This window comes from Clytia hemisphaerica, unplaced genomic scaffold (genome assembly GCF_902728285.1).
Source record: "Clytia hemisphaerica strain Z4C2 unplaced genomic scaffold, Clytia hemisphaerica genome assembly, whole genome shotgun sequence".
Taxonomy (NCBI): domain Eukaryota; kingdom Metazoa; phylum Cnidaria; class Hydrozoa; order Leptothecata; family Clytiidae; genus Clytia; species Clytia hemisphaerica.
Window position 1 is genome coordinate 785,052 of NW_027103994.1, and position 13,029 is coordinate 798,080.

Genomic DNA, 13,029 nt, shown 5'->3' on the forward strand with positions numbered 1-13,029 from the left:
AAATTCGAGAATTGACCGTTGACAACATCAGGGGTAAAGGGACCCAATGACGTCACAGATTTGGGGAAAACTTCAAAATGCGATATCTCAAGTTTGAAAAAGAGTTGGGAGGTCGGTGACCCCTCATTGGATTGAGAATTTTATGGCGAATAAGATGAAAGGGGTTATAAGGCTTGAGTGCGAATTTGAAATTTGGCTGAATTTTTAGGCGTTTTCAGTTGATGGCGTCATCAAAACCTGAAAAATGCGATATCTCGAGATTGGAAAGGAGTTGGTAGGTCATTGACCCCTCATTAGATCGGGAATATAATGGAGAATAAGTTGGGAGGCGTAAAAGTGAGTATATAGAAACTCTCGAAAATCAATATATTCAATTTGGGGCATTTTGGGTCCGATGACGTCATCAAAACCTAAAAAAATACAATATCTCGAGTTTGAGAAAGATTCAAGCAATGGATGACCCCTCATTGGATCGGAAATCATCGAGAGAATCTTTTGGGTAAATGATTAATTCATTTCAGTGAAGTGAACAATTTATCACCCTTTCGATGACGTCATTTAGGGCCTAAATGACGTCACCAAACATGAAATATGCAATTTTTCAAGTTTTGATTGGTCTTAATTATTGGCAATTTTTCCTTCTTTGGACTTAGAATTCAATCTTTTTACATACCCTCCCTCACTATCCCAAGGGCTTTTGATGCGTTCAGCTCATCTACTCCTCGACGGGTGCGACGCCTAATAATGGGGAAGAATGAAATTATCAGAAGATGCTTTATTCGATATGAGGATTCCCATTTCCGTAAAATGACAATTTCCCATGGTTGCGAAATGGTGGTTATGGGTAATTCCTTTGTTCTTTTGCTATTCTCTTTTGTTCTATGTGACGTAAGACACTTCACAAATCGAAGTACTTCCACTAACTGTTATTTAATCAGTCTTAATGTAAAATTGGATTTTAAACCCTTTTTGATGCCCTACAAGGCATTTTGCATTTTCCTTTAAGTTTTTGAAGTCATTACTTCAGTTCCAGGCAGTGCTATAATATTTCATACACATACGTGATTTTAAATGTCATTTTTTTAGTTTTTAAAAACATATAATACAACTCCAATAAACCAGAAAAACTCATCAATCCTAAAATGTCTGGTAAGAAAAAGATGTATTTTTTAAAAATATTGTACTTGTTGTTCATGTATAAAGTTTTATCTATTTTTCTCAATTATTGAGAGCATTTAGTAAGGACCGTTCACTAGTATATCTAATTTCTTATTTTATTTTTGAATTTTATTTTATTTTTATGTTTTTCTTTTCAATAATTTTCTTTTTCTTATCTTATCCATTTCAAATAGAAAGAACACCACAACATATGACAACATCTGCTGACCGATTCTGGTTGCGCATTACAAACACATTGCCTGCTAAAGAAATAGGATCAGAAGTCTCGTAAGGACATACTATTGTTTTCAAATGTTTGTTGAACAATGAAACCATTGAAGTTTAAAAAAAATTTCATTCAAACAATTACCATGGTGATCATATCCCTTGAGGCATTAAATGATTTTTTTGTGAAAAGAAAGTAGTTTTAATATAATCCGCTGGGAGTTAATGACCATTGCAATAATTTCAAATTGAGGCAAGTAATGTTCGTACTGTAATTTATGAAAAGGTCTATTATACTAAATAATGAGATCTATATTCTGACGTGCCTTCTTTCTCAAACTAGTGACTTTGTTTTCATGATATTTCTAATGAAATAGCACTTAATTATCCTGTTACATTTTGTAATTTTTTTTATAGATTGGTCATAATGGAAAAAGCAATGAACAGGAGAAGAGTTGGCATTAACGTAGGCCTTATTTTATTTTCATCCATTGCTGCTTTTGCGTATGGGCGTCAATTCAGCAAAGAACGAAAAAGTAGAGCTCAACAAATCGAAGAAGACCAATTCAAATAGATTATTATTTTTTAAATTATCTGAAAATGATTACAAGATTTTTAGCTACCAGACACAGATTGCTAGCAATTCAAAAGGTTTTTAGCTGACCTTGAATGTTAAAATTTTCTTAAATTAACAAAGTAGAATATTTTTTATTAAACAATAAAAATATTATTTACCATGTGAAATTTAAGTTTTAAACATGTATTTTTCTTGTATTTTTAAATCTTTAAATCGAATGCAGAAAAATGATATAACTGTGGTGTGAGTTTTTTCCTTCTTTGTAAATACGAACTAATTATTTTTACATTCAGAAACTTAGAAAACAGAATATTTCAAATATAGACTCTGTGTTGTTTTTTATATCCCTTTTTCTTTCAAAGATGTTCAAAATTAATTAAAACTTGGTTTCATAGAAATAAGCGTTCAATTGTTATGAGCCTGACTTATTTCCATTTCTTTTTTCAGTTGAAAAAATTGAACTAAAAATAATAGTTATTAAAAAAAGTAATTACATATGTCTCTTAGATCAAAGGTAAGATCATCATTCATCTATCATTGATCTTGTATTATTCTCAATAGCCACTTACTTTGATGTTTGGAACAGAAAATCTATTTATGTTTGTAAAAGATAAACAAATGATTTTAAGGAAAAACACTACTCCAGCAGATGTATAGTTTCTTATGTATTTTGATGTTTTTTTTTAGGTTTTAGGTGCTTATCGTACTCTTTTACGCACAAGGCAGATAGTGTTTTCAGGCGATGCAGTCGCATTAACAAAAAGTAGAGAGAAAATAAGAGACAGCTTCCTGGCTAATAAACATTTAACCGCATCGGAGGATATTTTACAACAGATCCAATGTGCTAATGAAACAAGTGATTTCTTGCTTCAAGGAGTTGTTCAAGGGAAGTTGAACACACAAGATAACACATACAAAGTCAAAATTACTGAACATACAAAACTTCACGATAATGTCCCTTTAAAAGAACAGAACAAAGTTGATCTCAATAATTTTGAAATTCCACAAAAATTTCGCAAGAAGAAGAACTAAATATTATAAGATGAACAAAATGAACAAAGAGAATTTATTTCGAATGTGTAAATAATATTTTATATGAATGAAAAAAAGTCACTTCTAAAAACAACTTTGTTCCTGTAGTCCTAAAATAGACTAAATTCTAGTTGATGGAAACTGTTGATATCAACATCAGTTTCGTTTCCTCCTGGGTTGGTTCCACCGCAGAAATTTTAGACTAGGCCCAGTTCTCAACCCCCATCTAAAGATGTAAAATCCCTTTTACCCCCCCCCCCTTTTTGCATTTTCTCTCCCCAGAAGTGTCTATTTTTATTCTCTCTGCCCCTTTTCCTTGGCCCCTTTTTCTTGGGGCCAATTACTCTTATACACCTTTGAAATTTGCATTACACACTAAAGTGTACTTCTTTAAAAGAAAGATAAACAGATGACTAATTATCCAAGAAAGAGAAACATCTACCATATGTTTTTTGTTGAAAAGGTCTTTCCCCCGCAGGGAAAATTTTGTTGCACCTTTTTGAACCCCCCCCCCTGGATGTCAATTTTTCTGTTTGCCCCCAGTTTTGAAAACTTTTGGAGCACCCCCTCCCCCTAGCATTACAGAATCTGTAAAAAAGTTAAGGTAAGTTTTGTGCCCAAATTGCATGACTTTCAAAAAACAAAATATTGTTTAGATATTTTGGTTGAAAGAATTCCCATCATACAGTATTGCAATGATTTTAAACTCTGTAATATATAAATATTTTGAATAATTTGAATTTGAATTAATTTGATGGATTTTCTTTTTTGTTTGATCTATGAATATTACCTTAAGTGAATTAAATTTCGCGTGTATTAATTTTTCGTAAATTTTGACCAATGCCTTGGGGAAATGAAAAAAAGTTTGATGAAAAAGCTAGGCAGATTTCCCAACAAATTTTCAATTCTTAACTCGCAAAAAAAAGTCCAAGCGAAAATCAATCTACGCAAAAATCAATCCGCTTAAGGTATTCTGCTTTTTCCAGACACAATGTATGTAATTTTTGGGTTTTTAAATTTATTGGTTTGATATTGCATAGTGTTATCATCATTATTTTTATTTTTACAGTAAAAAGATAAATAAAAACATGTCACAATTTCTGGGTCAAGTTGTTGGTACAAAGATGCAAAGGACTGTAAAAGTTTGTGTCAACAGTCTTCAACTGCACCCTGTGATATTAAAGGTAAGATTGTTCTAATGGGCCTTGATGAGCTCTAAGATGGATTTCTGTCTCAGCAAAGTGTGAATAGAGACTTTCTGCCTCAGGCTTTAGCAATTACAGCAAAGTGTTAATAATCTGGGCTATGTTATTGTGTAATGTCAATTTTCTGTTTGAGAAGAAAATTGCTTTAATCGCTGTCTGATTTGACAATCATTGTACCATTTCTTATGAGGTAGGCCTGCTCTTTGCTATTCCATCTAAATACTTTGTACTATTTTTGCTAGGAATGTATGATTATATTTATTTCCCAATAATTGATATTGATTCAAAATTACTTAAATGTTCAATCTCTTTTATTTAGTATTGGAACCATAAAAAGATTTATTTTGCTCACGATGCTGAGGAAAAATGTAGAGAAGGAGATTTAATCCTCATAAGACAATGTCGTAAACTCAGCAAAAAGAAGTCATACAAAGTCATTGATATTGTTGAAGCAGCACCTGTCCAAACTGCAGATCTAAAACAAGCCACTGGAATTTCACAGTCTGGATAATGATCATACTATTATGAATTTGTCTGATGGTATTTAGAGCAGTGTGACTCTTTCAAAGCTGCCAGGTTCAATTGTCGCAGGAATGTTATCTTTATATTACTGGTGCTATAAACGTTTTCGCGGATATCAAACAGTGTTTTGATTCTTACATACTACATTTTACTATAATACGGTCAATACTGTTTAAGCTGAAAAAGTTGGTGTTGGTGCCAAGATGTAACTAATTTTGCTAAAATTGAGTAGATTTTTTATCATACTTTTTATATGAAGATTTATAAGCTTGTGTAAATATGAATTATACAAAATATCATCTGAATTGTCATTAATTACTTGTTTTTGGTCAAACCTTGCCTTTAAATTTAAATATTGTACAAGCGTTAAAGGGACATAACAGTACTTGCGAAGTTTTTAAACAAACTGTATGCAGCGAATACAAAATCAAAACAAATGTCACATGTCAAAATAAAAAATTAAACCAAATATGGCTAATTTTGATTGTTCAATTGTTTTACAAGTTTGTTTTGGACACGTGATTTTAATTGTTCTCTTTAATGATACGTGGTTCGCGCAATGTTTACATTTTACTACTTTAATGTCCCTTTAATTGCATCATCTTGTCAGAACCATTATTTTGGGACAACTTCTATTTCCGTATTTTTCTTTTAGAAATTATATTGAAAAAAACATTAAACGAGAAGTAAATTACAAACCAAGCAAAAATGGATAAATTTAGTAAGAAATTATCACTTGGAGGATGGAAAGAAACCATGCAGAAAACTCAACAAGAATTCTCGACAGGGTAAACTTTACAATTATTATTATTATTATTATTGCCTAAAAGTAATTTGAAGCTTTCCTTTTTCCCAAAATGTGTTTTGCTTTGTTTCTCAGTGCCCTTTTTAAAATGAATGAATGCCCTGAAAATTTCAATATTCAAAATAATGAATTCAATTGATCAATATGTCGAACAACATTTTTTTTTGCCAATAAAGATTTTAGTTTTTTGCAGACTTCATAAGGGGGGGGGGGGGGCGGCGTACTGGTTTGATGGTGTGACGGTATAAACCCTTTTTTCTGTCGGTGTTTCGGTGTTTGAAGAAAAAGTGACGGTATTTCGGTGACAAAAATAAGGATTTTACCAAATTTTGCTGTCGGTGTTGAAGGTAATCCAAGAAATATGCGTCGGTATTTCGGTGTCTGCGACCTCCGTAACAAACAGGCAGGGATTAATCACCCTCTACCCTTACCTCTACTATTTAATATAATCAGCTGTATGGTTGCAATTATTATCTAAATTAATTAAAATCCATTTTTATTATTTCAGGCTACGAAGTTTTACTGAGAAAGCAAAGAAAGAAGCCAAGATTGCAAATAAAAAAGCCAGGTTTGCGAAAAAGATATTACTCGATGACCCTTTCGCCTTTATATTTTCCACAAAGCTCTCCCTCTTTCCTCCAAGCAAGCAAGGCACCCTCAACAATTAAAATTTGACCACCTTCAGAATAGTGAAATAAAAGCTATAATCATAATTCAGAATTCTATTGTAATTTTTGTAACTTTTTTATTTCCAGGAAATTAATGGAAGTTGAAGACGGGGGTGAACTGAGGTATATTTACAATGAATTAAAATAATATTGTCTCTAGAAATAAAAAAAATTATCAGATTTTATGCGAATAGCATCTTTGAGAATCTACAAAGATAGTTTAAATGAAAAAAAAAGTGAACTGTTTGAATGCTAATTTACAGGCTGATGATATCATTAGAAAATTTCTGGAAAGATGTGAAAGGAGGCAATGAATGATAAAAAAAATTTAAATTCTCTTTTTAGGAATGAATATATTTTATCAGTCAATTTGAGTGCTGGCCATGACTTGTTCAAAAAGTAAGTCTTTGAAACCCAAGAATGGACATCTTGGACTTACTCCACCGTTAAATTAAGTCCTAAAATATTTCAATATACCAACATTTGAAATGTTATAGTGCTGTTTATCTGATTTGCATAGGTAGCGTTTTTTATAGGGAGGGGCAGGCAGAATAAGAAGTTAGTCAGTCTGAGGAAAAAAATTAAAAATATCACTGTGGCTAAAATTGTTCTGTTGGTAACCAACAGGCTCTAAGTTGGTAAGGAATCGGTTTTTCTCCAAGAAATACATACAGTAATAAATCATCTCCTTCAATCAAAATATGTAATTTATTTTCTACTGTAGATTTCAGAATAACTGGGCCACAATGCACGAAGAATCTATAATCAATGTGGAAAAATGTGATGTCAGTTCTTAAAATTCTGTTGTGTTTTCATTTCAATCAATCACACACAATGTTATTTTGCTCGAAAACTTATTGGGCTGGTTTATGATGCTTTTATTACAGTGGTTAACATCTCAGAAATCTTAGGTAAATCAGAAATGTTCGGCTATGATCTCCATAAGCGGAAAAAAATGTACAACTCTCCGATCAATATTACCTTATGAGTATTTTCTATTTTTCAGAAAGTAGATGCTACAATGAACTCGTTTTCACGAGACTATTACAAATCTAAAGACTTGTTGGAAGGATTTCAAAACAACCTTGTTGCTCTGCCTGAGGTCTTGTCTAAAGTTGAAATTGCTCAAAGTCGCATCGGTATGTGTACACTTAAAGAAATCCTATGGCATTATCAAGGTTCTGGGATAACCAATAATATTTATTAATATATTAATATCACTGTTATAAAAATAGCGAACTAAACAAGTGGAACAATAAAATTTTAACATGGTATTCAATCAGTTTCGCTATTTTTCATGTATATGACGAAGCTTTTCATGTTTAGTTAAGTTTCATGTTTTAGTTAAATTTCCAGCATTATGGAAACAAATGTTCGATTTGTAGAGTCGATCCCTTGCACAAATCGAACGTTTAATTCAATAATGGTGGACGTTTTTAATAAAACATGAATCACTTCTATACAATGCATTTGAAATAAATAATCACCAGATACAAGACGTAGCATGAAACTGCCATTAGCAGGTTAAAAATATTTCGTCTGTTGTTTTTAGTCAGGGAGCTTGGAAATATCGTGGAAATTAGAAAAGTGTTAACTGGATTAATTGAGAAATTCAGATGGCTTTTATGATTCGATAAAACTTTTACACTTTAGGAAAACTGAAAAATTACGTTTGATTTATTGCAAAATAAGAGCGAGAGCTATATGAATTAATCTTTTTTATAGATATGGCTACTCTATCTCAGTCACTGATTTTTCTATAAAAGATATATAATTAAATTTTTTCTCATCTTCGTTCTTTTAGATTCCATTGCAAAACAAGTGAAACAAATCGAAAGAGCTTTTCTAGACTACGAAGATGCGTGTGACAGATTGGAATTAGAAAAACAAAAGAATGAATTGAAAATCAAACTCAGTCAATTGGTGGAGACGAAACAGTTAGTACAACGTCCCTTAATGAGATAATATTTTTATTTTTTTTATTTGTGGGCTTGTGTGGAGGTCCATCAATTTATACCACATCCCATTGAATTTCAACATAAACCACTGTCATCGATTACTTATTTGGGTCAAATTCCTTGTTCTTGGAAATTCTTTGACGGAGCTTTCAAGGAAAAAAAATTCGATGGATACCCTACAGAATGATTTCACATTAACATCATAATATTATTTCATCATAACTTCAAAGTTAATGAAGATCTGACCAGTCTGGTAAGCACTGAACGTTTTTAAACAAATTTATTCAAAACCTATCATGCCTATTTTCCAGTGCCGAATACACCCTTAAGAAGAGTATAGTGGAAGGCAAGAATTCACAAGCCTCTAAACAAGCCGCAGACAAAGTGACGTCACCTTCCAAAATCATTGCCGGTCCGACGAAAACGAAAGCGAAAGTAGAACTAGAAAAGAGGTCCTCTATGGAGAGACAAAAAGCATACCAAGATGCCTTCATGGAGCAAATGAATCAATACATACAGCATGGTGAAGTTGAAAGTAAGTTAGGATAAGTTTTAAAGACATATCAAGTGAATATCAATGGTAAAAATGAGTTCATATAGCTCATATTATATATTTTACAAAAATTATGGCTATTTATTCAAGTTCATTTTAAGCTGGTAAGAAAAATGTAAACTGACCAATGAATGTGCTGTCTTACATGATTCTTTGATAGTGGTTTTGAATACTTGAGTGGCGGAGGCCTACCTGCTAAATGGATTTATTTTCCTTGGGTTTCACTTCCTCGACCCGTTAAGATCCTCTTTTAATCAAGGATAACCCTTGTCTTTTACCTTCAATAAGTGAAGTAGCCTCTCCCATAGCTTGACTTCATTGATAGCATAGCTCTTTTACGTATTAAAACTTTGTATATTCTTTGATTTTCAGAGCCAATTGCTGGTTCGGCAAACTCACAAAGTGTGTCCATGGACTTTGAGATTGGGGAATCTGACTTTTCAGCACTTAGCGAATTCCTTGGACCAGAGGTAAGGTTTTGTCTTATCGAAAATAAAGAGTGTCGTCATTTTCATTGAATTTATTTGGCTCTTTTTATATGGCGTTCTTGCAATTTTTTTATAGAAATAACGCTTATGAGCATAACCAGACTGAGATTTGGACTTTGAAAAACAATAGATCAATTGTAAGATACAATAGAAATTCAAGCATATACCCAGCCTCAGCTCAAATGAACCCTCTGCCTAAGGAAAAAAGACTTTTTAGTTTTAGACGTCGAGGGGTGGGTACTTCAATAATTTTCGTTTCTTTTATCATAATTTTTGATCGGCTTCAAAATTTAAATTTGGCTTTTCTCGTCCATACCATAGCATAGGAAAAGAAACAGAGATGTTAACTGTTGGGTAAAAAGTGTAATGTTTTTATTCAATAATTTTATAATGAAACAATTTCATTTCAAACAAAATAACAAAGGGGATAAAGCCTGAAAGCTGGCTATAATTAATTTTTCTTTTTATCAAAAATATGAAAATAAGGAATTATGAAAAAATATTTGATAAACCATTGAAAATGATATTTGAAAATATATGAATTGGACTCCAACGGAACAAGTTCAAATTAAGATTTCGAGAATGGATAATTTTATACTATGTGTTCACTTGACCATCGATGAAAGTCTCTATACAATCAATACGCCAAATGTCACAAACCTTAAACAATCTCGAAATGCAGAATATACAATTATTTATTTTTCAGCCAGCATTCTTGTATCTCTTTGCTCAACATTGGCCAACTTTGGATTGGTCAATGGTTTGAACAAAACTAACAAGGAATTAACATTGTCTCAGAAACTCTACATTTATTTATCATTAACGGACGGTATTGTAGCTCTAATCATGCCTTATTATTCGTTTCTTGAGATGTTGAATTTTCCAGATTGTTTGGCGCTTAGTATCGGAACAGCTGTATCAATATACGCTCAATTAACAAGCTTTGGGACACTTATCATGATCTCATATCTTCGGAACCTTGCTATTCGAAAACCATTTTACACTGTCCCTCAAAGAAAGGTTTATTCTGCTCTGATTTGCTGGAATTTGTTTGCGGTTTTGGCGGCTGTTGAAGCGTATCTCATATACAAGTTGCCCTATTTGTCACAAGTTCATTGGTTTCTTGCGGGCCTAATAACAGGACTCGTCGTCACTCTGGCTACCATTTTGAATATTTGGTCCAAGAGAATTTTGGGAAAACGGTCACGTGTGTCGTCAACAGACATCGAAGTACAACAACACAAACGTAACAAAGCAGCCGTTAAAATCTTGAACATAATATTGCTAATCTACGCTGTTTGTATTATGCCGTTCAGTATCTATATGATTATACTTGGTGTCGTAATGGTCGAGTACAAGGGCAAGGAAGATTTGTTGCGCTCTGTTTACAGTTTATTTTCTTACGTGCACCTCCTGATTTTCCCATGCTCTGGTTTAAACGCTTTGGCATACTTACTGAAAGACAAAAAGATCAAGAATTATTATAAACGTTTATTACGATGTAATTAAAAATAAAGTGAAAATTAAGTAAAGCATTTGAACAAAAACTGTGTTTAGGTAAAATAAAGCTGGTTTTCATTTTTGAATTTCTGATTTGCTCACATTTTAGATTTCGGCTCAACCTTGGCTGAATATTTTTGGATTCTCGAATCTTCGAAGTCTAGGCTCCTTATCCGGATTTATCGTTTTATTTTAGAAAATTTTTAGTTTGAAAATTGTGAATGTCTCGTTTGAACTTACTAGAAATTTAAGTGGTTGGTAGCACTCCACTTGATTGCAGGATGTGTGAATTGGCGACTCACACTAGTAAATATTTTGGTTAAAGAAGTCCATTCGTATTGATATAATATGTTTTTTATGTGCAAATTCGTCATTTCCTTCTTCTCTTTTATTCGTACGGCGACTCGGATACGGCACACCGAACCGGGTTCTAGTCCAACTTTTCAAACTTTTCAATATTGCGCCTTTCTTTCCTAATCTCTCCTCTTCTAGATTGTGCTTGATCAACACTTTCTTCTCTTTTGGTTAGATGACGGGTGACTTAAGTAGCAGGGCATGCTTACTCATGGCCACACCTGATGCCAGACTTTGGTCTTCATCTATCCTCACTCCATTAATTTCTTAACTTTCTTCATGTTCACTTACCGGTTTTCTCTTCGCTCAATTTGTCTAATTGTAAGTTGTTTTTTTTCCGTTTTTTTAGTCGCGTTTTGACGACCATAATACACGGGTTTGGAATCAGCTCCTTGTTTAGATTTTTTATAAGTAGGATGAAAAAATTACAATAAGACAAACTCTCTGATTGAGCAGTTTTTAAGAAGCATTTGATCCTCCCCAGGAATCAATTTGTGTCTAGAAGGGTGAATATTTTAAGATAAGTGATCAAGAAAATTGAAAAATCTTGCTTTCAATTTTTGTTCAATTTTTCAGGAATTAAGTTCGTTCAAGAAGCAGAGTGCAAAACAAAAGCCAGAAAACGAGAAAACAACCCCTCAAGTGAATACCAACACCACCACGACGCTGGCCGAAACAGCTGAAAGCTATTCTGAGATGTCTCCAGAAGATATTTTGAACAGGGAGCTAGCAAAAGGTCGGGATATTAGTTCTTCAACATGTGACGACGTCAAAAAAGAAGAAAACAATGAAGGAAATACAGAAGATTCACCAGTAGGTTCACCAGAACCACAGCAAAGTAACCAAGAGATTCATCCAGAAACTGAAAGTAATAAAGAAGACGCTAGAGAGGAGAAAAGTGATAATTCAAAACCTGCTGACTCAATAAACAAAGACAATAGTGTGGAGGATCAAGATGAAGTTGATAATACTGATGGTGGTGGACCAGTTGTTGCTGAGGATATTGCACCTGGTGGCAGTGATGATGAGTTTTATGATGCAGATCCTTAAGGTGGTGGTTATGATAAAAAAAATAGTAAGATAAATCGACACATAACTTTTGACTCAGGTACCTCGATGTATTTGTCCTATTTTGAGCTTAGCCTTGCCAAAGTTTTAAACACTGTCCTTTATACTCTCAACCACCCATCAAAGTCTGCATAATATTTTACCAATAAAAAATCTCGAACATGCTTTTTTCACGCTTTTATTATCGATAAAAAAATGATTGCCACTATTAGAGCGATGATAGGTGGACTTGATGATTGACCAAAAAAAATGACGGGTAGATTTTTCTCTTCTGTTTTTATGCGTGCTGAAATTATAAAAATGGAAAAATTCTTTTGATATTGAAATTTTACCTTCAAAAACAGCCATCATCACCTGTCTAAAATTTTACTTGGTATTTCCTTAAAATTTAACCAGAGCATTATTGCCTCAAAATTGTTAATTCACTCAGTTGGAAATTCTTGGGCAAATTTGAGGTATTTTTTCTGTTTGCCCCTCATACTTACTTACATATCCATAAATTTAGTTTAGTCATTCTAAGTAATTTGAAATTTTTTTCTTGTGTAAAATAGGGATAGTTTTATATTGGAACTTTGCATCGTGTTTGACGCCTTCCAATTTAGAATAGTTCTGTTCGATGTTTGTGATGCACACGCTTTATTTTGTAAGAACAAGTGAATTTGTTGAGACTCGGGTGTTCCCAATTGACCTTTTCATAAATTAAGTTGCCTCGTTTTGAAATTATTGCCTAGGTTTGAATACGAGGCAAGTGATGTTCGTGACGTAATTAATGAAAAGGTCTATTTGGTGTATTTTACAGGCTTAAAATACGTTCTTAAATATGCTTATTTACGCTCTAAAGCTAGCGGCATACATCAGCATGTTTTGTGTTTTAATATGTGCCATTTATGAGATTATTATGAGATAGATTATGTTT

The 13,029-nt window shown here is 32.9% G+C and overlaps 1 protein-coding gene across 1 annotated transcript; it reads left to right on the top strand.

Annotated features, from left to right (window-relative positions):
* The first annotated feature begins 5,378 nt into the window (after positions 1-5,378).
* Positions 5,379-12,095, top strand: LOC136811288 (dysbindin-like). The gene is made up of 10 exons (XM_067067905.1): positions 5,379-5,507; positions 6,033-6,092; positions 6,280-6,315; positions 6,538-6,591; positions 6,917-6,977; positions 7,199-7,331; positions 7,997-8,129; positions 8,462-8,685; positions 9,076-9,173; positions 11,622-12,095. Exons 1-10 carry the CDS (start codon positions 5,428-5,430, stop codon positions 12,093-12,095), a joined length of 1,353 nt encoding a protein of 450 aa, XP_066924006.1. The 5' UTR covers positions 5,379-5,427.
* The last annotated feature ends 934 nt before the right edge of the window (positions 12,096-13,029 follow it).